This window comes from Sus scrofa, chromosome 6 (assembly GCF_000003025.6).
Source record: "Sus scrofa isolate TJ Tabasco breed Duroc chromosome 6, Sscrofa11.1, whole genome shotgun sequence".
NCBI lineage: Eukaryota > Metazoa > Chordata > Mammalia > Artiodactyla > Suidae > Sus > Sus scrofa.
This window is the reverse complement of record NC_010448.4, coordinates 164794807-164821961: the sequence shown is the minus strand read 5'-3', so window position 1 is coordinate 164821961 and position 27155 is coordinate 164794807. Positions and strand designations below refer to the sequence as shown.

At 44.3% G+C, this 27155-nt stretch overlaps 1 protein-coding gene across 8 annotated transcripts in view; it reads right to left on the bottom strand.

Annotated features, from left to right (window-relative positions):
* The window catches only part of EFCAB14 (EF-hand calcium binding domain 14), a 43400-nt gene continuing 16835 nt past the window's right edge, over nt 591-27155 (bottom strand). The window contains exons 4-11 of one of the 8 annotated variants that reach the window (XM_021096709.1): nt 23004-23102; nt 22258-22302; nt 18299-18532; nt 15557-15661; nt 12305-12391; nt 9571-9682; nt 8422-8547; nt 591-4136 (exon numbers count right to left, since the gene is read on the bottom strand). In XM_021096709.1, the coding sequence (XP_020952368.1) occupies nt 3961-4136; nt 8422-8547; nt 9571-9682; nt 12305-12391; nt 15557-15661; nt 18299-18532; nt 22258-22302; nt 23004-23102 (984 nt within the window). In that variant the 3' untranslated portion in view covers nt 591-3960. The remainder of the gene's footprint in view (nt 4137-8421; nt 8548-9570; nt 9683-12304; nt 12392-15556; nt 15662-18298; nt 18533-22257; nt 22303-23003; nt 23103-27155) is intronic. The other 7 variants (XM_021096711.1, XM_013999428.2, XM_021096710.1 and 4 more) reach the window with 7 other exon arrangements.

Here is a 27155-nt window from a genome sequence, read left to right as displayed (position 1 = left end):
GGTTGGGTTTGTTACCACTCTGCCACCACGGGAACTCCTATATTGAATCTTAAAATAAAAGACAGGCCTAACTGGAACTTCTCTGGTTGATAGAGAAGCCAGGGCTCACTCTTCCCTGACCGTGCAGATGCTGAAGCCTTCACTTCTTCAGGCCAAATCAGGTGGTTCTTCAGGAAGATTCTTCAACATTATGTCCATCATCTGTTTAGGCTTTGCGTTCAAAGAGTCCATAAAAATAGGAATCAAAGCAGATTTTTTTTCTTAGTGATCAGGTATGGGGGTGGGGAGCCTTTACTCATAGGAACATTGGGGGAGTTCCTGTCGTGGCTCAGCAGTTAATGAATCTGACTAGCACCCTTGAGGACACGGGTTCGACCCCTGGCCTCACCCAGTGGGTTAAGGATCCGGCAGTGCTGTGAGCTGTGGTGTAGGTCAAAGAGGCGCCTCGGATGTTGCGTTGCTGTGGCTGTGGCGAAGGCCAGTGGCTACAGCTCTGATTCAACCCCTAGCCTGGGAACCTCCATATGCCGCCGGTGCAGCCCTAGAAAGCAAAACAAACAAACAAACAAACAAAAAACAAAAAAACACAGTGGGAGAAAAAAGAAATGTTTTATTTAGATAAATTAAAATGGATGTATTACTGATAGGAAATTAGCAAAGCCCAAATCAAGGGGTGGAAACCTTGAATTTGCTCCCTAAAGAGAACCAAAATTGCTTAAACGTTACCAAAATAGCTCCACTAAAGCAAAGTAGATTTACATTTCTTAATATGAGAAAACAAGGTAGTTTAGGTTCGTATAACAAACAATACACGCTTTATAAAATCTCAGGAATACCCAAATGTGTTCTGGTTTGGATATGAAAGAGGGGACCACATCTAACTGGCGTTGGTAAGCAAGCCAATGAGGTGTGTAGCAAACAAAAGCATCACTAAAAACAAATCAACAGCAGGCCATTATGAGTATGAGCCCATCACAGTCAAAATCTTCAACTGTGACCGCGAGACGGTGGTGGGGGTGGGGGAGAAGGTTCCATCCAGCAACATGAAGTGAGGGAATGACAACGGAGGCAAGTCGGCAGCAGCAGGTGAAGGGTGTCCCTCAGCTGCGCTGTATCAGACACAACCCTTAGTGCCAGGCCTGTCTCTGTCCTTAAGGCCACGACACTAGAGTCATCCCCAAGCCAGGTCCTCTCTTCCTATAATACCTTCTTGCCGTTCTCATTCATGGAGGAGGCTTTCTAGGTAAACATTCTATCAGATAAGGGCAAAAGAAAAGCAGGACCAAGAAGCTTTGCTTTGGGAACTTAACAAAAGCAGGATTAGGAGCAGCCAGAGTGAAGAGGTCATAGAATTCGAAATCAAAACCAAACCCAGACTCACCACCACTGCTACCCAGACTTCCTCTCAGGGCTGAGGTGTGGGAGGTAAGACTTGACTACAGATTAATAGAACTCATAGGCTGGGTAAGTTCACTTTCAAATAAAAATCCCAAATTAATACTGAATAATAGGCTTGTGGGAATGCTTTTTTTTGGGGGGGGGGCTGCACCTGCAGCATGTGGAAATTCCGAGGCCAGGGAGGGATTGAACTGTGCCACAGCAATGACCCAAGCTGCTGCAGTGACAATGCAGGATCCTTGACCCATTACACCACAAGGGAACTCCAGGCATGCTTTTTTTTTAAGCCAACGAGTACGCTCAACTCAGCGCAAAGGAGTTCAAGATGTCCTAGTTCTGCCTGGGAGATGTGGCACTTTCCCAGGCGGTGTGACAAGGGTATTCGCAGTGCGGCAGGAACACTCCTGCCAAATTTGACAGGGGAGAGGATGGTGCTGCCCTCCTCGTTCAGGGATGACGGCAGACAGACAAGCTTGAGGTGGGCAGAACAGAGGATAAACTAAATACCACAATTGATGCAAAAGTGAAGGAGTTAAGGTGTCCTCAAAGGATCTGCCTAGGAATAAGAATTTGAAACTAAAAAGGACAAGCTATATTACCCTCAAGTATATTTCGTATAAATCGGTTCTCAAAAAAAATACCTTCCAGGTACAGACATACTATGTATGGTACAATATATACAAATATAGCAGTATAATTCAATTTCTTGCTAGAATTTTATTTGGTTGTTACAAAATCTGCAAGGGTATATATATATATATATTATTAAAAGGGGGGGGGGCATGAAAGGCAGCCAGAAGAGTAAGTTATCTTCAAGTTACCTAAAGTGCCAGGCTAATTTTATACTATATTTAAAACTTTCCAAGAAAGTAAAATAGCTCAGATAGGCAAAGAAAATGTTTGTGAGAGAGAGAGAGACATGACATGAGCCATAATGAGGTAAGCAGACACATTCACGGGAAAAGCTTCACCCTGCTTTAACTAAATTTTAGTATTTCTAGGAAAAAAATCAAGGTTTGCCAACACCAAGCTGAAAAATCATCTAAAGAAAAAACCCAGCCCTTAAAATATATTTAAGGGTGCTCAACTGCACTGACGGCCGAAGGGCAACTTAGACAAAGCTAAAAAGGAAACAAGCTCTACTACAGAATCTAGACCCTGAAAGCGTCTCTGGTTTCTCCCGGACTTGGTCTCTGGAACAAGCTTTGCGGTTTCCCTTCTGTGTTGCCCAAAGATCGCTTCTAAGACCAACACAGCACACACACCTGTGACACGGAGGAAGAAGTCCTTCCAGCCCAGAGGCCTTTAGTCCTAGGCCTACAGAAGTATTTAAAGGGAGAAGTATTGTATCTGCTTGTATTAAATTTGGAAAAACTTGCTGCCAGGCTTGCCTGCCGTGTTTGGCATCTCTGGACAGACAGCTTCTAGCTACTTCTGAGCTGTAATGCTAAGAAGATGTATGATTTCACATGTTTCATTTCACCACCTTTTTGGCCTTAGCCCAGGTAAAATCTCACCACGTTTCTTGGATCCGAATTAGAGGCACAGCTTTCCTCTACAGCTCCTGCGTAGCCAAGCTGAGATGGTGGCCAAGGGACTTCAGCCCTGCCTTTCAGAACAGAGATGATATCAGAGACGAGCGAGCGTCAGTTACAGCTTAAAGGTAGAGTTGGGTGGGTGGGTGGGGGAAGATAAGCTAGTTCACTCTGGGGGAAAATGTAGCTCCCACCGGATAACTTTTTATGCTCATAAGCCCTGAAACAGGATTAAAAATGAGAAAATCCCCAACAAGACTTCTCTGGTTCACAGGCTGGGATTAGCTGAGAGGACAGAACAAAGAGCCAGAATCTGACTTTCCTGAGCCTGGAGGCAGCACTGTCCCCTCAGTGTCCACTCCCTAAATCTATTCCCCCAGCACCAGGCCGCCCCCCATGGCAGCACCTAAAAGTGTCGTCTATGGAGATGGGGACATAGCTTCAGCTGCTACCAGAACAAATCAGAGATTTTTAAAAATGAATCATTTGTTCACATCCTGTTTCAAACCATTCTTCCTACTTCACACAAAATATGCATGACTCTTTCTTCTATTTTAAATATTTACAAACAGAAAAGGTCCATCTGTCAAAGGAAAGACATTTTCTGAGTCTGTATAAAGTGCAGCTAATTTAAGGCAAATTTATGTGAAATATAAAAGGCGGCTTATTCTCTCTGTACACATTTTCCAGTTTTAAAAGATAAAGTCTTCTCCCCTCAAAAAAAAAAAAAAAAAATGAAAGAGGGAAAAAAAAGAGGGCTTGACTTTTTTTTTTTTGTCTGGAAATTTTAAAATTAAGATCGTACTGGTTTTAGGAAATCATAGATTTCTGAGTATCAGCAAAATGGTCTTTTTTTAAAAAAATAACTTTTATATAGCTTTTTCAAACAAGTTAAAAGGTGGCAATGTGTCTGCTACAGTAGTTTGGAGGACTGGAGGCCTGATGGGTAGGTAAAGGGTGGTTTCTGTTAGTGAATAGCTATTAGGTAGTCCTGGGTATAACCGTTTCTAAAGTCAGCCTGATGAGGCTAGAAACCTAAAGCTACTCGCAGCTCCGAGAGCGAGTACCCTCCGTCTCCATCAAAATCAAACGCTCTCAAACGCTCTGGCTCTGGCACAGCAGAACCTAAGGAGTTCCAGATTTCCTGGTAGGTCAGCTTCCCATCCATGTCCTGGCCAGTCTTGTGGAACAAATCCTCAAGATCTGTTAAAAAGGAATTACAAAAAATGTTTATGTCTATATGTATAGCTAAATTCAATTAACAGTTTAAAAAGTAGTCTCAGCTGAATTTAAAGCACTAAAAGAAAAGCTACTTTGCATACTTTGTTCCTAAAAGGTAAGTTTAAGATTTCACTAAGTCAGAAAGACTAATTCTTGATCTTTTTTTTTTCCTTTTTGCTATTTCTTGGGCCGCTCCCGAGGCATATGGAGGTTCCCAGGCTAGGGGTTGAATCGGAGCTGTAGCCACCGGCCTATGCCAGAGCCACAGCAACGCGGGATCCGAGCCGCGTCTGCGACCTACACCACAGCTCATGGCAACGCCGGATTGTTAACCCACTGAGCAAGGGCAGGGACCGAACCCGCAACCTCATGGTTCCTAGCTGGATTCATTAACCACTGTGCCATGATGGGAACTCCTAATTCTTGACCTATTAAAAATGAGGAGGAGCTCCCTTGCGGCACAGTGAGTTAAGGATCCAGTGCTGTCACTGCAGTGGCCTGAGTCACCACTGTGGCACAGTTCACTCCCTGGTCCAGGAACTTCCACATGCTGCAGGTGTGGCCAGAAAGAAAGAAAGAAAGAGAGGAATATTGTAGGGCACTATCCTCCCCAAACAGTAGTGACAGATAATCACAGGAGAAGCAAATGCACTGGCTCCTCTCTGTCCAGGGCTTTCCTTCTGGATTCTCCAGATTTGATTCTTATGCTGAAGGGGTGAAAAGGACTGCAGAGATCCAAAGAGCCAACTGAGGGAGCTCCCGTTGTGGCTCAATAGGAATGAGTCTGACTAGTATCCATGAGGATGCAGGTCTGATCTCTGGCTTCACCCAGTGGGTTAAGGATCTGGCATTGCTGTGAGCTGTGGTGTAGGTTGCAGACCTGGCTTGGATCTGGCGTTGCTGTGGCTCTGGTGTAGGCCGGCAGCTGCAGCTCTGATTCAACCCCTAGCCTGGGAACCTCCATATGTTGTGGGTGTGACCCTACAAAGAATAATAAAAAAAAAAAGGAGTTAATTGATAGAACCTGAGTCTGTAAAACAAACTACAGCATACTGTTGGTTGAAGAGTTATCATATGGCCCATTGACTCCATTCCTAGATATACTCTCAAGAGAAACGAAAACTTGTCTACATAAGAATCTGTACAGAAATGATCAAATCTTCATTGTTCCTAATAGGCAAGAAGTGGAAAAATCCTAATGTCCATCAACTAATAAGTGGATAAACAAAACGTAGTATATTCATACAACGGAATATTATTCAGTCATAAAAAGGAATGAGCTACTGCTATATGCTACAACATGGATAAAACTTGAAACCATTATGCTAAATGAAAGGAGCACATTGAAAGAAAGAAGCACACATGAGGCCATGTACACATGATTCCATGTTTGTGAAGTATCGAGAATAGGTAAATCCAAAGAGGCGGTGGCTGAGAGATCAGTGGTTGCTAAGGCTGGGGGCTGAGTGATAAGAGACAATTCTCTCTCCCAACCCCACCCCCTTTCCCTCCAGCTAAGAGGCCTTATAATGAACGTCTAGGAGGGCCAGTTACTTATATAACACTTAAAAGGGCTTGATTGTGTGCCCACTGAATGACTTAGTAGATTCAGTCTCTAATACCAGAGGATAGTCAATGAGGCTTATGTTTCTTTAAATCTTTTCTAAATGCCTTTCCTTTCTTCATTTATTCAACTCTGCACCTAGATTCAACAGGCCTCCGGCTGTTTGGTACTTAGGAAGGATGGAAATGACCTGAATCAGGGAGGGAAACAAGGCCCAATCTATCAAGCAGTTTAGCAGACAAGCTTTTCAGTAAGTCCCTACTTTCAGTCCTAAGACAGCCCCAGCAGAGCAGCTAAATAAAAATCTCAAAAATTCTCTGAAAGCCAGAAAAGCAGTGAGACACTGGTTCCCAATGCCTGCCACCAAGTGGCTAGCTAGAAAATGTTTCTGTGTGTATACGGAACATGGTTTACAGAATGTGTGATACACTTTGCAGTGTTATTCAAATAAAAATCTGCTGCCTCAGGTCGTTTAAAAAATGTAGTTCTTCAAAAGTGTGAAGCCTATGTTAGGGATTAAAGTATAGATATTAAGAAGGTTATTTCTTAATCTAACAGTCTTCCATTTATTGTCATTGATTCTTGACATAATAATGAAGACTATGAGTTGGTAACTTGCATCACCAATAAACACAGCTTAACACTCTCCTGTGTCGCCAGAAAACAGAAAAAAACTGGGGATGGGAAAAAGGTAATTGCAAAAGGGAACTATAAATTTAAGTCTTCTATGCCTTAAGAGTCAATTATAGCCTATAGATAACTCATTTGCTTAACAAAGATTCCTGTGTACCAGGCCCTAGGCTGGGGGCTGGGAGTGAAGTTAAAACGTTATATCTCCCCAGGAAATTACAACAGAGTGACATGCACTATACAGGTGCAAACACAAGATGCGATGAGTGCAGAAACAGGTAGAGCCTAATCCAGTCCTAGCAGGTAAGACAGTGTTTCCTGGTGGAAAGGTATCTAAACTGAGGAGAAGAGCCAGGCAAAGGTGGGGTGCCAGGAATGGGTGATTTTCCAGGCATTTAGCAAATGCAAAATCAGGGATAGAAAACACACTGCTGGAAGCAAGGCAAACACATTTTTCTGTGAATCATATCCTTTCCACTAATGTTTAGATTGCTGATTTTCAGCCAAAGGACTCCCCATTTTTGGAGGACTCTAACAAACAGGGTCAACTTTTACTTTATTTTGCTAACAGCACAGCACTGTCTTTGCTTGTGTGTCTTCTCCACTAGACTGTTGTATCTGTGAGTGAGGAAAGTGACACTGGCTCTTATGCTGTATTCCTACTGCTTACACGAGTCTAACCAGGCACTCATTGACTGCATGAAGACTCTAAAACACATTCATAGGACTTTCCGTTGCGGCACAGAGGAAAAGAATCCGACTAGGAACCATGAAGTTGCAGGTTTGATCCCTGGCCTCCCTCAGGGAGTTAAGGATCTGGCGTTGCCGTGAGCTGTGGTGTAGGTCGCAGATGCAGCTCGGATCTGGCGCTGCTGTGGCTGTGGTGTAGGCCAGCAGTTGTAGCTCCAATTAGACCCCTAGCCTGGGAACCTCCATGTGTCGAGGGTGCGGCTCTAAAAAGCAAAAACAAACAAACAAAAAACCCCCTAAAAAACCCCACATTCATGGAGAGACAAAACAGTGCAATGGTTAAGAGTACAAACTTCCATGTCAGATCGAGACAGGCTGAGATGTAGGGCCCGGGACCCTTTACTGCAGTTCTTGCACCTGGACAACCACCTTCTCTAGCAACAGAATGCAAGGAAACTATCATGGATTTAAAATTAACTGCATGCATGTGCAGATGGGGCAAATTATGAACCACAAGAGACAAAAAGGCCAAAACCCAACTGCCACTCTGAAGTGCTGGGACCAAAAGCAGGGTACTGCCCATGATTCCTGCACACAGCACCACAAGGGGGTGGGCACACCACCTAAGCCACCACTCTGGTCTGACCCACAGGTCCAGCCCTACCCTCACCCCATTTAAGGGACCAGCTCACCCTCCCCCAGGGAGAGAGAACAAGGGCACCTGTTACTCGTTCTCACGCCCTCGTGCTGAGGGAGCCTTGCCTGAACGCCTCGACTGGTCTCTTGGCAATTTTCACTGATTACAAAGAGTCTAAGAACCCAGATTGGTAACAACGCTGCCTTGATGTGAATTTTGCCTCAACCAATTATGTGCTTTGTGGACTTAGGCAGCTTCCCTATCAGTAAACAGGTATAATACATGACTAAAAATACTCCTTGGACTGCTATCAGGATACATGATAGAAAGCATATTAAGTATCTGGCCCATAGGAAGTGCTCAATCAATGTTAGATATAATTCTTTTTTTTTTTTTTTTTTTTTTTTTTTTTTTTGTCTTTTTAGCTATTTCTTGGGCTGCTCCCATGGCATATGGAGGTTCCCAGGCTAGGGGTCGAATAGGAGCTATAGCCACCAGCCTACACCAGAGCCACAGCAACACGGGATCCGAGCCACGTCTGCAACCTACACCACAGCTCATGGCAACGCTGGATCGTTAACCCACTGAGCAAGGGCAGGGACTGAACCCGCAACCTCATGGTTCCTAGTCGGATTCGTTAACCACTGCACCATGACAGGAACTCCTAGATATAATTCTTTATCTTACGAGTGAGAAAGTTTTAACTTTGAACATTTCCTCTGTCTTTTCATAATATAAAAAATTACCTTTGATGCTAGAAATTCCCGGTATGGAAATAGGTCTTAGTTGAGCAGCTTTCTCAATCTGGCCTCCGAGAGACCGTGGGCGTTTTGGCGATGTGGATGGCTCTGATGTGAAACTCTGTACTTGCTCTGTAACAAACAATATACAGCTTTAGTATCGCTGAATCTGACACCAAATTCAACCAGTATTGAAGTTCACCTTCAGGGCAATTTCAAATGTACTTAATTTAAGAGAAACAGCTGAGAATTAAGTAGCATGGTGACTAGGTGATGTTAAAGGCACGGATTGAGAAGTTTTGTGGGTAAGTGAAGATCAGTTTTATGTCACATTGAAGTCTGAAGCTGTGGTCCCATCGGATGGTCTCATGGTACAAGTCAGCGTTATACCCATTTAGAGGTGAAGCGTTCAAGCTTCAGTTTGAGCACAGCATTGGATAGCTGGCAACCCAGGAGCTGGGGTATGTGCCACCAGAGCAGCTGGTGCTGAAAGATTGCTACTGTACAATTATGAGGCACAGTGTTAGGACAAGGCCTCTCTATAGTTTGTCCCCCACTAAAAAGAAAATAAGAGAAGTTGTATTGCTTTCTCCAAGATGAAAATACTTGTGGGTGGGTAGGGGTCAAAGCCAACATAATCTAGTGCCTTGGTTACATGCTCAAAGCGCTTACACCAGTAGAGGCTGATGCATCTGCTAACACTGATGAGATATGTTCCCACCTAAAGCCAAGGGCCCTTCAAGCCCAGTGATCCCATCGTTATTTGTTAATGGTCTTTCAGAAGGGCTAATATTAATTTTTAAGTAAATTTTATGCACTTACAGAAATGAAGACTCCCATAAACAACATTTTGGGTTGGTTTAATAGACGCTATGGCAGTAACATTTTTGCCTATAATTGGATGCAGACAGCATGGAGAAGTCTATTTCCAGCTAAACATTACCCATTCTTCCCTTAATAGACTGGAGTACAAATCATGTGCAAAATGGGCTTTTTCTAAATGAAAGCAAAGTGGAGCAGCTTCACCTTGGTGCGCTCGGGCATCATCCACTCGGTGCCATCAGTCCTGCGGGAACACCTTCCCCCGTCCCCGTGCGGGAGGTGAGCTGTCCAAGCTTGCGTGAAATAGTCAGAAGCCAACCCCGACTATCTTACCTTCATTGGCCGTCTCCGGAGGCCTGCTGCTCTCAGGTTTGTTTGTGAGGGCATTGATCAGCTGCAGCTTCTCTCGGAGCTTGGATACCTGAGAATCTGAACTAGCTTCTTTCTGCCCAAAACAAAGATCACAGAAGGTTTAAGGAGGAAGGAAGACCTTCGCTGATTCTTCATGATATTCCCAGAGCCGGTTTAGCCTGCAGTGCTTGACCCCCAGCAGGCTCCCTCTGAAGGCCACAGCGAAGGACTGAATCGACAATTACTGGAGCTATCTGCACTACTCAACGCTGATGAGGGTCGGGCTGGATTTGAGCCTAGACCATTAAGGGAACATTATGCTCAGATGGTCTGATTCACTGTGTGCACTTGGCAGCCGGGGAAGGCGCGCGTGTGTCAGCAGTAAAGGAAATGTACCCTTGCCCAGGGGACGATGAGACACCCATTTCCTAAATGAGTAGGACGTTGTTTTCTAGGAACTATTCACACTAACAAAATAATTTTCCTATCTTATTTGATGACTAGATCACTTGAGGCAGAGTTTTATGCTCTTACCACCTTAAAAAAAAAAAAAAAGGCAACAAATCATAAGTATTCCCCTGATCTTTCTTCTCTCCCCTCATGATAATTTTCAACTGGTGACAGGAGCTGTTAGGAATATGAAGGAGCTATCATATTTCTAATTCAAGTCCTTACTTCCATCTTAAAAAGAAAAATTTCCCCCTATACCCTGCCTTATTCCTGGATGATCTACTGGCATATACAAAATACAATTACTTAGAAGAAGAGAGAAGTTTGGGCGCCTCTGTCATGGCTCAGTGGTAATGAACTAGTATCCATGAGGGCTTGGGTTCGATCCCTTGCATCACTCAGTGGGTTAAGGATCTGGCATTGCTGTGAGCTGTGGTGCAGGCCACAGATGCGGCTCAGATCCTGAGTTGCTGTGGCTGTGGCTGGCAGCTACAGCTCCGACTGGACTCCTAGCCTGCGAACTTCCATTTGCCGCGGGCGCAGGCCTAAAAAAGAGAGAAGTCTGGTTTCTGCGAGGTCAGCTTTCAATGGCTAAGGTTAGTGTGAAGAGTCCTAATCCTATGTTTAGTTGGAATATTGACTGTGAGACGTTTCTTTTACTCACTCTATACTTATTTCTCCCCGATCCTTATTCTACACGAACAGTTACCGGATAGTCGATCCCTCTTAGTTTATTTACGGAGCTGAAACATGGATGTATATAGCTAAAACTAGCTACTAAATGTTTCATTCCTTTATGGCAAGGAGAAATTACATTCAGTTTGGATGCTCAGATGAGGTATGACAGAGGGAGTAAGACATTGGGGTAACAAAAATACAAAGTGTCTGAAAGTAAAGCCAGGAAATCCAGCCAAAAGTGTGTATTAGCTCTAGTTTATTCTCATATTCACTGTCAAAATCTGAACTGTTGCTGAAATCACTACTATTTTCAAGTAGTAACTACTTATTACTTTTTGGGGGGCTCAACGTTTTTACCTGGATCTTTCATTTTTCTTGCCCATTCTCTAGGTGAAGTTAAAAAAAAATTTCTTTTGGGGGGTAGAAACAGAAAACTCAAGAAAAGCCTAGCTTATAAAGCACAAACGTCTTAATATTTGTAATTTTTATCTAGACAACACAAAACTGTTATTAAGGAAAAGCAAATACAGATGGAGAGCACTGCACTGAAAACTGCATGGCACATGGTTCATTTCCAAGTTCACTACCTGTGACCCTCACATCCTTGACCATATCAAACGCAATGTGCATCTGAAATGACATTTCAGTCACTCAGTTACAATCTTCCTGGCTTTCCATTTATCCTAGCCCAGGTCTTATAATATTAAACAATACTCTGATCACAGAGTATGCTGAAAACAAACTTTTTCCTGGGGAATAAAAGCACATCGCGGATTGCTTTCCTTATCTCGACAATATGGGAAGAATAAAAAAAAGGAAGGTACAAGGTGAAGGGAAGTGGCTGAAGCTTGAAAGGACTATATATGTACTGAGATTGCAATATCCCCCCATCCCTTAAAGAGCCTGAAATCTTAGAAGAAATAATTTTTAGTTTAGACATCATTTTCTTTTTTCTTTTTAGGGCCACACCTGTGGCACATGGAAATTCCCAGGCTAGGGGCTGAAGGAGAGCTGCAGCTGCCGGCCTACACCACAGCTCATAGCAACGCTGGATCCTTAATCCACTGAGTGAGGCCAGGGATCAAACTCACATCCCTCATGGATACTAGTCGGGTTCTTAACCTGCTGAGCCACAACGGGAACTCCTAGACATCATTTTTAGTTCATCTACACCTCTGTTTCCATCATTAGTACATATAACCCACCACCTTCCCTTAAAAGTCACTTCCTTAGGGAAGCCTTCCTGGTTTCTGTTAATGCTGTTACACCCTCTACTCTTCCTTTGCGGCACTGAGTCATGCTCCAGATTATCTGTTCAATTATGTGTTAATGATTTTCTGCCTGATGGATTTTGAGCTTCACCAGAATAGGTGTCACATGTCTGTCCTGCTCCCTGCGGTCATCCCAGCTCCTAGCAAAGAGCTAGGCACAGGGCAGGTGCCTGATAAAGGATTTGCTTATTTATCAATATACTAATTACTTTGTCTGGAAGTTTTGGCGAAAAAGACCAAAGTGCTCCCTTTGAGAAAGAAGCAGAAGGATCCTGATGCATTTTTTCCTTCTACAGAGAAAGCCTCCGATTATTTACCTTGATGCTTTGGGATTTTACTGACTCTGTTCTGTTGGTCACTTGATACAAAGACTCTCTCTTCAGAGTGGCAGCTCTATCATCCAACTTAAAGGGTAAAGGAAACCAAACAAGAGAATATAAAAGGCAAACGTTAAAACTTAAACAACATCTGGCATTTTTTCTTTTTTTTTTAAATGGTCACATCCATGGCACCTGGAAATTTCCAGGCCAGGGACTGAATCTGAGCAGTAGCTGCGGCAACGCTGGACCCTTTAACCCACTGTGCCAGGCTGGGAATCAAACTCATGCCTCCACAGCGACCTGACCCACTGCAGTCACATTCTTAACCCACTGTGCCACAGCAAGAACTCCTGCCAGCACTTTTTAAACAAACTTATTTACAGGGTCTTAGAACATTTTCACTGGAAATCCAAGCAAGAGAATGAGAGCGAGGGAGGAAGACCTGAGAGACAAAGCTGAAACTCGTGCTTCTAGCTGTTTCCTTCACAAACTTTGAAGGATAAAAGGCAAAGAACTTGTACACAGAACCACGTTGGGTAAGACGCTGTTGGAACAAAGAGCAGCACAGATGCTACTATTAGCAATTTCCTCTTCTAGAGAAAAACAGAGTGAGGAGGGAGGGACACTGGGGAGTTTGGGGGCTGGCAAGTTTTCCTTATTATAAGCCTTGAAAACCAGCCTTCAAGGCCTAACGCTCATCCAATCAACCCAAAGTCCTAGCTGCTACTACACTTAGTTTAGCTAAGTTCAAAAGAGCTTTTTAAAGTAAGGCTCCTTTATTCTTCACAGCTTTGTAGTAAATTACACATCCCTGTAAAGGAGGAGGAGCCTCAGGTCTTTTGGCTCCACCCTCAAAGCCAAGTCCAGGCAACATGCCAAGGTGCCACGGTGACAGAGCCAGTTCGAGCACTGCTTTCTGTGAGCGGCAGGTCGACTTCGCTCGTGGGCTTGCTTCCAGCTCTGGTGGTTACTGGTACAGTTTCCGGCCTCTGGTTTCCATTTCTACACATGCTGGTGTCTTAAAGGGAAATCTTTAAGGATGGGTCCTGCGGCTACTAAAAAATAATCGTAGATTCCAGCACGATGTATTTGCTACAGGTGATTAAAAAAACCCACCACGTTTTATTTGTGCTAACATGAAAACCAGTAAACCATACGATCTGTCAGCAGGAGGGACTCAGTATCTCATTCAGCTTCCTCACACGTAAAAGGAGAGGATGGATTCAGTGATCTCTGAAGGTGAGGAGCTGGTCTGACCTGATGTGTTTTAAATAGCTGTCCTGAGATTACCTGCAGCGGGAGCTCCCTCATATGCAGATGACACAGGACAAGTCTGAAAGTCCAGTTTAGGCTTAAGGAAATGAAAAAGCTTCTCTAGTTACTGTCACTGTCTCTGCCCCCACTCTTAATCACTTAAGAAAAAGAACAGAGCCAGAAGGCCTCACTTGGGAATATGTGCTGGAGCTTCCCTATCAGATGAGTCACCAGTAACATAAAAGGAGGCTTATCTCTGCCAACAACTTGCGGTGAGGCCTTGGCAAAGCAACCGAACCTCTCTGCACCTCCCTCCCAAACCAGGCCGATCGCCGGGCCGCCCGTGCCATCAATGTCACAGAGCCAGTGTAAGGATTAAAGGAGATAAGGATTAAGCACAACACAAATGCGGAGCCTCTCAAATATGCCAGAAGGCAGGGTCATCCAGGTGCAGACAAAACACAGTGCAACAGAGAACAGGTTCCAAAAGGAGGGAAGTGGCTTACCCGCTGAAGGACAGGCTCACTGGCCTTTCTACCTCGCTCATAGCAACCAGACCTCCTTCCAGCAAGGTGACTCTCTGGGTAAGATTACTGACTGTCTCATTCATCCCCTCAAGTCTAAGATCAGTCTGTCTCTGGCACCCCACTAGGGCACTGTTTACCTCCTCTAAAAAGTTGTGGAGGTACAGGATATCCTGGAGTGGAAATAAATCAAGTTGTGGGATCCGGCTAAAGACATGTCCTAGACAAGCAGGCCAGCAGCCCCGAACAACGATGATCACGTCGAGTTAGTGGAGATAACTCCTCTCCTGCTCTAGACCATCAATCCCCTGTCTCTGCCTTGTCCCTTCACTCTGAATTGCTCCCAGGTTACTCCCTCTAGAATCGCCTGACCTCAGGTACACCGGAGAGGGAAAGAGGGATGAGAACACCAACACGATTCACTCTCTGATCCCAGAAAGCTGAGAGCTTGGTAATCGATCTCTCAAGGTTTACCTCACCTGCTGGCGGGAAAGCCTGCTGGATTATTAACTGAAATGCTCATTAACCTAATTTGTCAGAACAAAACTACCTTAGGAACAATACCAATTACTGAATTGGCTCGTGTAGCAAAACTGTAACCAGTAGTGCATTATTTAGTACAAGATTCAATTATTTTTATTGACATCCTCTAGTACTGATTGCTGCTTAAAAAGGAATGATGACCACAGATTTTAAAGGGTGTTAAACTCAGGACAGGAATTCTTCTTAGTGAAGATTTCTTTTACTCTCTTTAATGTGATCCTGAATTCAATATCCTTTTTCCTTCTGTTGTCTTCAGTAAGTCTTGATTTTCAAAGCTATGCTTTCTAATGTTCTTAGTATACTGCCGCACAAAAGAGCCACTACTCTGAACTCGTCTGCTATCCATCCATCTTTAACTTGCCCAGATTGCTACCTTTCATAAACAGTTCTGGGATTATCCCGTCACGCTATGACTTTCAAGATGTGAAGAGGCATTTCCTCCATTGATCAACATGCAGGAGAAAAAGCAGACTGCCAGGAGTTCCCGTTGTGGCACAGTGGAAACGAATCTGACTAGTATCCATGAGGATGTGGGTCTGATCCCTGGCCTTGCTCAGCGGGTTATGGATCCAGCGTTGCCATGAGCTGTGGTGTAGTTCACAGATGTGGCTCCGATCCCACGTTGCCGTAGCTGTGGTGTAGGCCAGCAGCTGCAGCTCCAATTCAACCCCTAGCCTGAGAAATTCCATATGCCGCAGGTGTGGCCCTAAAAAAAAAAAAAAAAAAAATCAGTGTGCCAAGGAAGAGACAGGGCAGTATCTTGGATGGTAACACAGCCACACACAGCAGCCCTCTCTGCTCAGCCCTCAGGCAGACACGTATATGCATGAGGTGCCTGCCGAGGGGCCACAACACTGTGCCCCATACACCTCAGGCCGCCTCTGGAGTTCACTGTGGTCACAGGGAGTTAAGCTAGAGACAAAAGTACCTGTTTCAGATTCTCACTGTGGGTTCCATTGTCAGGTTCAGACGTAGCTGAAGGCGATGGAATGATCTGGTTGCTTCCACTGGTGTCCTTTAAGATGTGCTCCTTCTGTGAACAGGAGTGGAGGTTAGTACAGGCAACACGTAATAACTAGGTCTATTTAACCATCTGGGATGATCCCAGAACATTCCAGCTTCTTGCAGAGGGCATCCACAGATTAACCAATTATTTCCCAGGAGCCTATAGTGTGACCGGTCCTGTGCGAGGCCTGAGGGCATCAGGTACTTCTGGGGATGCCCAGCCCGAGGCGGGGCTAGATCAGCAGCTAGACCACGTCAGGGAACGGGGATCCTCCATTTCTCAATCTCTGAATAGAATGAACTCCCCAGAAACCAGTCCTTCCTCGTGTTGCCTGTACTCCCAGAGAAGCTACAGATTCACTATACCTTCCAGGACCAACGCAGCCTGAACCTGGTGAGTGTCATCATTTCCCCAGAAGGAAAGAGATTTACACCTTCAGGAGCTCACGTTGTGGCGCGGTGGAAACGAATCTGACCAGGAACCATGATGTGGGTTCGATCCCTGGTGTTGCTCAGTGGGTTAAGGATCTGGCATTGCTGTGAGCTGTGGTGTAGGTTGCAGACTCAGCTCAGATTCTGAGTTGCTGTGGCTCTGGCGTAGGCCGGCAGCTGTAGCTCTGACTGGATCCCTAGCCTGGGAACCTCCACGTGCCAATGGTGCAGCAATAAAAAGAAAAGAAAAGAAAAAAAAAAAAAAGAAAGAAAAAGAAATTTGCACATTCAAAGAACAGCCAGTCACGGGAACACTGGCTTTCTGCATTGAGCACAACAACCAATGATGCACATTATTAGTTTTTCAGCTTGAACAGCACATGCCAAGATTTATGTTCGAGGGTTACCCTTCCTTTCCCACCACCTTCCCACTGCTCAAGACTCTTTGCAGAGACTGAAGTATAACATGTTTATAAACATTTTTCCCTCTAGTGGAAACATTTTATATGGCTAATCTTTTAGAGACCCTACCTGTAATTTCCTCCGTATAAAGTGTGCCAGTAGGAGGATTACCACTGGCAACCACGGAAGTTTAAAAGAGGCAGATTTAATGATAACAGAATGCAACTGGTCAAAAAAAATTATTTTCCTTGAAATCTGAAATTCTAGACATGTCAATCCTGCTTTTATAAGAAACGAATGGTAACAATAAGGAGAAAAGGAGAAAAAAAATCTCCATGGTTCTATAAAATATGAATTTTTGAGTTAGTAAAAAGTATTTTAGTATTTTAGAAAGTATTTCAAAAAATAATTTAGAAAGTATTTTAGAAAATAATTACTTTGAGACAATGTTTGAGATATTAAAACTGATTAAAATTATATAAAATGACTACAAAATGTCAAAACATTAAATGATATTAAAAGTATAAAAATATTAAAATATTAGATAATGATAATAATAAGTTAGAGAGGGAGTTCCTGTCGTGGCACAGTGGTTAACGAAACCAATTAGAAACTACGGGGTTGCAGGTTCGATCCCTGGCCTTGCTCAGGGGGCTAAGGATCCGTCGTTGCCGTGAGCTGTGGTGTGGGTTGCAGACGTGGCTCACATCTGGCACTGCTGTGGCTCTGGCGTAGGCCAGTGGCTACAGCTCTGACTTGTCCCCTAGCCTGGGAACCTCCATATGCTGCGGGAGCTGCCCTAGAAAAGGCAAAAAATAATAATAAGTTAGAGAGGTCTTTAGTATTATGGAGCATACAGTTACTCAGTAGCAGAGCTGGAATTAGAAGCCAGGGTGTCTGGATACCTAGATCAATGCTTTTTCCTCTGGGTCAGCTCCACTAAATAAAAGTGAGGAGTACTTGCTCTGAAGAAGATGAAAAACCTTTCCCTCTAAAGCTCTAACACAGCTGAGGTCTCCTTGGTACAAACTGCACAGTTTAACTTTGAAACTCCCAGGTCTGAAGAGCACATGAAGCAGATCTAGAACTGCTGGAGAAACTAGGGAATTTCTGTGCCTTGAACAGTCTTGAATTCACATACATGTAATTCGTCTCCCTAGCAAGACAGTGAGGGCTGTACTGTCTGTTGTCGCCCTTCATAAATCTCGTGGAGCTGAGTGTCCATTAGAGATTACCTAAGGCCTCTGAATGACTATAGACAGCTGACCTCTGCAGAGCATCAAGATTTGAAGACAATACCTGAGCGCTGCGGGGGTTTGCTTCTGTCTCAGTTATCTGTTGCTGCTAACAAATCATCCCCAAACTTTGCAGCTGAAAATAGTTTATTACTTCTCATGGTTCTGTGGGTCAGCTGGGCTTAGTGGGAGTGGGGTGTTCTGTTCCACATGGCGGAAGCTGAGGTCACCGGGTGTCTGGCTGAAAGCTGGAACATCCAAGACGGCCTTTCATCCTTGGCAGTGCCTCTGCACTTGGCCTCTAATCATTCCACAGTCTAAGAGCCCTGCCCAAATTCCTGATCCACAGAATAGTGAGAAATAATAAACAGCTGTTTTAAGCCACTAAGTTTTGGGGTGATTTGTTATGTAGCGATACATAAATAAGACACGTCCCCTCTCCCTTTTCCTTCTTTTCCATTTTCCTTCTGGCCCATTCCACTCTCAAGATGATGTCTTTTCCCTGGATCCCCTCCAGCACGTTTGCAAAAGAATCAGCTTTTAATCCCCTCTACCTTAATTGACAGACTGTGGAAAAAACAATAGACACTGCTTACTGGGTCTTTTAAAAAGGTGCATGGCGGGGTCTGTTTAGACAAACGGACAGTTGGTATCCCGCGATCACACAGAAAAGGGGAGGCAGGGGTGCTGCTTCCTGCAGCGTTTGTGGACTTCCTCACCACATCACTCTGCAGGAGCTCCATGGTTTTCTTGTGCTCGTCCACAGTCTTCTGTATTGCTTCCACAGCAAGATGGACGCTGTTTAAAGTATTGCCAATGGAAGCTACACTCTGTATGGAAACATGCAGCAGGGTCAGTGGTTTTTCCTTTTTAAATAGTTTTGGCAGCTTTACTAAGCTTTACTACACATATTTAAATGCACAGCTTGGTAAGTTTTGACATCAGTATGTATCACGGTATATACACAGACACACGCACACACCTGCGAAACCATTACCACAGTCAAGATAATAAACCTCCATCACCCCCGAGTTTCCTCGTGGCCCTCTGTAATTCTTCCCTCCCTGTTCCCAGGCAACTGCGGGTCTACTTTCTGTCACTATATGTATATATGCTTCACTGCTTACATCAATTTGTATTTCCTAGAATTTTATATAAACAGACCCAATGAGTGAGCAGGTACTTTTTTTTTTTTTTTTTTTTTTGATATGGCTTCTTTCACCCAGCATTATGGATACTCAGCGTGTTGCTGAGTAGCATTCCACTGTATGAATCGGTCAGAGTTTACCTCTTGACCTGGTGATGGACATTTAGGTTGTTCTCAGCATTTAACTATTACAAATCAAGCTGCTATGAAGTCTTACGTACAAGCCTTTATGTGGGCATACACTCTCACTTCCCTTCACCATATACTTTCTATCATCACAATACCTAGGAAGTGAATGACTGCTCACGTGGCAGATGTATCCTCCACTGTTTTACTCCATCCTCTCATCCATCCTGGTAGCCTTAGTCCCTCTCTCTTTTTTTTTTTTTTTTTTTTGGCTGCACCTGTGGCATGTGGACATTCTCGGGCACACATCCTTAACCTGCTAGGCCACAAGAGAACTCCTACACTGGTACTCTGAGTCTTTTCAGTGTTAGGCATCCTAGTGGGAATATAGTGGTATAGCACTGCAATTTTATTTTACATTAAACACTGACCCACATGGAGGATTATTTGAAATATCTTCAAGCTATGAATTCCACATAGCTTATACGAACACAATTAACAGGAAACTATACACACACACACAATTTTCATAGCGGAAAGCTAAATCTTTCCTAGAAAAAAAAATACTAGTTTATAAATCTGAGACCCATAGGTAAGTTCTCCCACAAACTGCCTCAATAAAGCCCTGCAGGTGGATGGCCAGGGCTAACACTGTACACTGCCACTGTCAGGAGCAAACGATGACTTTGGAGTGAAAATGGGTGGAACCACCTTTGGCTTTTGGGAAACCCAGCATCGCAGAGATGAAGGGGAAATTCCACGTGGTGGCATGTTTTCTTCTGCTTTAGCATCCTTTCAGTAACTAGTGAGTAGAATTAGATATGGGTAGTAGCTTACCTGCTTTCATTAGGCCTAAGGAGCCCAAGTGGAATGGGGACTTAGGAATATAATTCAGAAACCATCTTTTAACAAGGACTTTCATGGAGTTTCCATCATGGCACAGCAGAAACGAATCCGACTCGTATCCATGAGGATTTGGGTTCGATCCCTGGCTTTGCTCAGTGGGTCAGCGATCTGGCGTTGCCGTGAGCGGTGGTGTAGGTTGCAGACTCAGCTCGGATCCTGCGTTGCTGTGGCTGTGGCATAAGCCGGCAGCTATAGTTCCGATTTGACCCCTAGCCTGGGAACTTCCATATGCCAAACCTGTGGGCCTAAAAAATAAAATAAAATAATAAAATAAAATAAATAAAAAGGCCTGTCATAAGGGGACATCCAAAAGAGTGTTACTTTGGGTAGGTTTTGATCTTTCATTTTATAGCATCCCATTAGTATTTTTTTTTTTTTTTCTTTTTTGGCTGCACCCATGGCATATGGAGGTTCCTGGGCCAGGGATCGAATGTGAGCCACAGCTGTGACCTGTACCACAGCTTAAACCTATGCCAAGGCTGGATCCTTAACCCACTGTGCTGGGCCAGGGATTGAACCCACGCCACCACAGAGATGATGCTGGATCCTTACCCCACGGCACCACAGCGGGAATTCCTCCCATTAGTGATTATTTTTATTTTATTTTAGGGCTGCGCCTATGGCACATGGAAGTTCCCAGGCTAGGAGTCCAATTGGAGAGGCAGCTGCCAGCCTACGCCACAGCCATAGCCACGCCAGATCTGAGTCATGTCTGTAACCTACACCATAGCTCAGGGCCACAGCTCACGACGACGCTGGATCCTTCACCCACTGAGCGAGGCCAGGGACCAAACCTGCATCCTCATGGATACTAGTCGGGTTCGTTACCACTGAGCCATGATGGGAACGCTAGTATTTTTAATCAAGGGTGTTTTTATTATACGGACAGCCAAGAGTCCAAAAGAACAACAGATGATATCTTTAACATTAAAAAAAATCTGCATGAAATACACCAAAGTTAGGTATTTGAGATGACCCACCACTTAGAAGCTGAGCCACTTGTAATCAAAGTAGTGACTGACATTATAAATGCACAGATTTGCAGAGAAACAACACACTGGGTAGACGTCTCTAAGCTGGGATGTTATCTATGCAAGCTCTGTTGTTACAGAGGCTGCAAACACTCAAAGACTTCTACTGTTAAAGAATCTTCGCTGGTTGGATGTATGAGCCCATCAGGATGCAATAAGATAGTAAGCTCTTGTTTAAGATTTTTTTTTAAGGAAGCAGCTGACAGAACCATGCGAACGCGCGCAAAGCTCTGAAACTAGTATTCTCATCAACTGCAAAGTGCCTGGCACATACTGGAGGAAGCTCCACAAATATTTACTGAATTAATGAATGCAAGAATAAACCAATTTCCTTTTCAAATGCAATACTGCCGGAGTTGCTTCTGTAGCAAAGGCTATAGGGGCCTACCACTTTTTCCCCATTTGGCCCTGTGAACCATGCCAAAAAGAATCTGGCCTCATCAAGGTTGTCCCTACTTTTTTTTCACATTGTAAGCAGATGACCATATTGGACAAATGGCAGACGATGGAGACTGAGCACACAGGTCGTATGGCCATAAAATAGCAAGCTTTGTGGTTAATGAACCCAACTAGCATCCAGGAGGACGAAGTTTTGATCCCTGGCCTTGCTCAGTGGGTTAAAGATCCGGCATTGCTGTGAGCTGTGCTGCAGGTTGCAGGCGCGGCTTGGATCCCGCGTTGCTGTGGCTGTGGTGTAGGCTGGCAACTCTAATTCCGATTCGACCTCTAGCCTGGGAACCTCCATATGCTGTGGGCATGGCCCTAAAAAGACAAAAAAAAAAAAAAAAAAAAAAACCCCACACAAAATAGCAAGCTTTGTTTATGGCTTAGGAAGTTCTCATCCCTTTGTAGAAACAATTTATGTTTCCAGAGCCTGGCACATAATTAAATCAAACTATTACACACTAACTTTTAAATCAAGATTCTAGATTTGATACCCACTATTTGGGGTTCCTCTGCTCCAGAATCCCTTCTTCCGCTTCCTGCTGCAGGGGCTGATGCTGCACGTGTTCCCATTCACCGTCCATCCCCTACCCACCCTCCCGCCCAGCTCGAAGCACACTTTCTTTTTTTTTTTAATTTATTTTTTATTTTTTTGCCTTTTTGTCTTTTTAGGGCCGCACCTGGGGCACATGGAAGTTCCCAGGCTAGGGGTCTAATCAGAGCTGTAGCCGCTGGCCTATGCCACAGCCACAGCAATGCCAGGTCTGAGCCGAGTCTGCAACCTACACCACAGCTCATGGTAATGCTGGATCCTTGACCCACTGAGTGAGGCCAGGGATAGAACCCGTGACCTAGTCTGATTCGTTTCCAAGGCGCCACGACGGGAACTCCCAAAACTTACATTCTTCATCTGGTTGGTCACTGCCTCCTGCTCTAGGCCTGAATCCTAGGGACCAAGTAAACAGAAACTCTAAATTACTGTTTGCCTAGGCCCTAGAGTCTAGGGAATACCTAAGAGGGATTTGCTTAGAGGGTGTGCCTCTTTACCTTTATACAATAATGTATACTGTTTCCAAAAATGCTTGTTACCCATTTACACTCCTGGCAGGAGTGGCCGAAAGTTTCTTTTCTTCCACAGAGTCACCAACACTTATCCTGAATTTTTACTTTCTGCTCTTCCAAATTATTTTTTAAAAAACAAATGAAAACCAAACCCCCCCCACAAAAACAAACAAAAAACCCCACCAAAACCCCCCTCTTTCTCAACCATGAACAATAATAGCAATTTAGAGCAACTCTCCTGTCCTCTCACGCTCCAGTGGTCTGCCTTCATAAAGACATCGTGGATGGTGGACTGAAAAGGTAAGTACTGAAAGGCAAACCCACATATGTTAACACAGAGTTCCAGCAAAGCAATCCTGGGACTCAAAGCCAAATAAAAAGCATCCATATAAACCACAGCTAAAGTAACTTGTTGCAAATTAAAGGCCCAGTTAACTAGACCAAAACTTGAACTCTCTGGAACACAGGATATGCTCTATTACTCCCTCTTGCAGTAACTGATTTCAAATGCCAGGCTTTCAAGGAAAATCTGTAAGAAGTTAGAATTACAGAAGGTTAATCTCAGTGCCCACACATAGCACGTACCTTCTGAAGTCCCTCTACAGTGGCAGGAAGGCTAATTAAGTCTGCAGCGGACTTGACATTGGCTTTGAGGTGATTTACCGCAGAAGTCAGCAGAGAAATCTGAATGGAAAGGAGAAACAAACAATGAAGGCAGAATTTATAGAGTGAATGCTCCCTTCACACATTCTCCAGCTGCAGCTGCTGTCAAGGCATCTGTGGATGTTATGGGATTCTGTGATCCAGACATTCTACCCCGTCAGCTCACAGGAGCGGAGGACTCCACAGGGTACTTTGGATAGACGTGAGATGTGGGAGGCAGCAATAACATCCCTTCTCTCCCTGCCCTATTTATTTATTTATTTGTTTATCTTTGTCTTTTTGCCTTTTCTAGGGCCACTCCAGAGGCACATAGGTTCCCAGGCTAGGGGTCTAATCGGAGCTGCAGCCGCCGGCCTACGCCAGAGCCACAGCAACGCGGGATCCTCAACCCATTGAGTGAGGCCAGGGATGGAACCCGCAACCTCACGGTTCCTAGTCAGATTCGCTAACCACTGAGCCACGATGGGAACTCCTCTCCCCACCCAATTTAAAAACCAGTGCCAAAGAGGGAAAGGCAAGAATTATTCTTTACTCCATTCCTGGCAGCTACAAGATCCAAAAACCTTAAATTACCCAAAAGTTGCAGTGATTACAACTCAATCCTTCAACAACTAGACAGGAAGAAAGCTAATGCTCAAGGACCTCTGAAAGATTTCATTTTGGTAAAAAAAAAAAAAAAAAAAAATACCACCTCCGTTATATACTGAACTTTTGTTCCCGCTCACGTGGGAACATATATTATAAAGTAAAAGTCCAGCATCACAAAATGCAGTCGTCAGGAACTGAACCTTGACAACCTGAATGGCACTTTCAACTACTTGGGGATTTAGTTTCGGTTTAACAATGTGATTAATATTTCAAACTCAATAGCTCAACCAAAGCGCTACTTTGTACCCTGAAGGAGCTCAATAAATACCCACTGACTTTCTGGCTGACTGATAGACTGAATGCATTAAAACAGGAATTCAATCAAAATAAAAGGTATCTTCCCTTCTGCTATTTAGGGGTAGAATTCTAAATAGCTGGACTTCTCTTTTGAATGGGGACTGGCGGAACCTGTAAAATACTCAATTTCAGGCTGCAGAGATCATACTTTTTTTTTTTTTTTTTTTTTTGCCTTTTTAGGGCGGCACCCACAGCATACGGAGGTTCCCAGGCTAGGGGCTGAATCAGAGCTGTAGCCGCTGGCCTACGCCACAGCCACAGCAACGCAGGATCCCAGCCACATCTGTGACCTACACCACAGCTCATGGCAACGCTGGATCCTTAACCCACCGAGTGAGGCCAGGGATCAAACCCGAGTCCTCATGGATGCTAGTTGGGTTCGTTAACCGATGAGCCACGACAGGAACTCCCAACAGAGATCATGTTCTAATAATCTTACAATGTGGCTCAAAACTTAGTTCCACCCCGCCTTCCTGTCCCAAATTTGAGAATGAGGACACAGGTCTACCAACAGCAAGTACACTCACAGTGGACTCCGAGAAACCACAAAAATCCCTGAGCGCTTGTTACACACTTAATTAACCCTGTGGTAGGTAAGAGATGGATATAAGACAAAGTAAACCTGATCCCCTATTTTTTCTTCAACAAATGTCTGGCATATTCTCTGTGCCCGGGACTGCAGAGAAAGTGGCAAACAAGACCAAAGGTTCTGCTCTCTTGGAGCTTACATCCTAGTAGAAGGTGACAGAAGAACAAAGAAGAAAAGTATTAGATACTTGGTAATTACTTAGTAATTAAGCGCCACGTACAGAATTTAGGGAGAGCTCCTGGGATGAGCAGTAGTGTGTTCTGAACAAGGCAGTGCAGTGAGGAGCAGGGAACTCTTCTCCCGCTTCCCTTTTAGGAGGGATGTGTTCAGGTGCCTAAGATCATTTTCCTTTCATTCATTCCTGCAACACATATTTATCGAGCCCTGGTTTACACCAGTGGTGAACCACACAAACGTCAGTGATCTTTTGGTGTTTATGTTTTAGTGCAACGAGATGGGCAATTTTATGTAAGAAAAATGTTAGATAGTGGGATGCATTCATTAGAAGAAGAAAAAAATTTTTTCGGCTGTGCCTGTAGCATGTGGAAGTTCCTGGGTCAAGGATCAAACCTACACCACAGCAGCGACCCAGGCAGTCGCAATGACAATGCTGGATACTTAACCTAAGGGAGCTCCAGAAGAAAATCACTGATGAGCGACTGGGTAGCTACTTTAGATTGGACAGTCAAAGAAGGCCTCTATAAGGAGATGAAATTTAAACTGAGATCTCAATAATAAAGAATTAACCAGACAGAGATCAAAAGAAGTACATTTCAGGACAGAGGGAACTGCTAGGGCAAAGGTCCCAGTGTGGGAAAGACCTTGGCATATTTGAAGAATAGAAAGAAGGCCTGGGGGCAGGAGCACAAGAGAGTAAGAAAAGGAAAGGGAGGGGGGAAGGGGAGGGCTAGGAGTCGGTAGGTACCATTAAAGAAACAAGTATTAAAATGTGATAGTGGATAAAGTCTGAGAAAAGAATACATACGTAGGTTGAAAGGGACAGGCTTCATTGAAGTAGGACTCAGATCAGACTCTGATAGAGAAGTTACATATACATAGAAATAAATCAGGCATTCTTGCCAGGTTAGAAGGGTGAGTGTGGCATCAGGGACTAGGCAGGGAGCAACAGCCAGAAAAGGCCCAGGAATACTTTTCCTTCACAGCATTTCTCAAAGTGACCATGATTATTTATGAGCGTGATTTCTGATCAAGGTTTCTCTCCTCCTCTAGACTGTAAGCTCCACGTCATCAAGGACACATGTCTGCTTTGTTTTCCATAAAACACCTGGTGCAAAAAACAGTTGTCCACTAAGTATGTACCAAGTGAATGAATGGCTAAGAGTGAACACTGCGTGTCTGGGGGGAACACCGAGAAGGCTGGTCTAAGCAGAGGCAGGGGCTAGGAAGCAGCAGATAAGGCTGTGTGAGCAGGGAACTCATTTTCCTCGCTGGCAGTTTGGTGTAACAGCAATCACCTCATAGGGACGTGTGACGGTTTAAAAATACACCCACACATTCCTTGGCAGTCCTCCCTTCAAGAGACGGAAGCTGATGCCCTTTGCCTTGAGTGCGGCCTGCACTTAGTGACTCACTTTGGGTCCACAGAATAAAGTGGACCCAAGTGACAGTGGGCAACTGTGGAAACTAGGACATGAAGAGGCACCATCTTCCTCTTTGCCCTCTCTTGGAAAACCCACTGTGGGCAAGCCAGCTGCCACACTGTGAAAACACTCGAGCAGCCCCGGAGAAGCCCGTGTTGGGACACACTGAGGCTTCCTGCCAACAGCCATGTGAGAGAGGATCCTTCGTTCCCAGGTCAAGCCTTCAGATGATGCAGCCTGGCCTACATCTGAGCTGAAACCCTAGAGAGATCGGAGCCAGGGCAACTCAACTGAGCTGTTTCCAAGTTTCTGACCCAGAGAACCTGCGAGACGATAACTTTTTGTTGTTTTCTCATGAAGTTTCGGGACAAGTGTAACACAGCAACAGATGACTAATGCAGGCTATAAGGGTTAAATGATAGACATTAACTAGAGCTCTTAGCACAGCACCTGATACAAACAAAATGCCAAAGAAGGATTAGCTCTTAATACTGAAATTTAATAAGCACTTAAACAGGCGATTCTCCAGAAGTGCTCCAAACATTCAGACTAGTCTTCAATATTCTATTTAAAAATACAATGGGTGAGAAACCTCAGCCCCAGAGAGATCTTCTCAACAAACGCTAAGCCTTGTAAGAGTAGCAATTACATCAAGGAGGTTTTAACCCATGCCTTTAAATGAGTAATACTGAGTTTTGAGAAGCACATAAGGAAACAGGCATTCGCATGCAATGTTAATGGGAATGTAAACTGGAGAAGACTTGTTAGGTATCACCTAGAAGTAGGCCAAAATTTGAAATATTTATACCCTTTAATTCAGCAATTTTTTTTTTGGCTATAATAGCATACAAAAATCCCTGGGCCAGGGACAGGCCCTTGCCATGGCAGTGACAGTGCTGAATACTTAACTGCTAGGCAACCAGGGAACTCCTAAGTCAA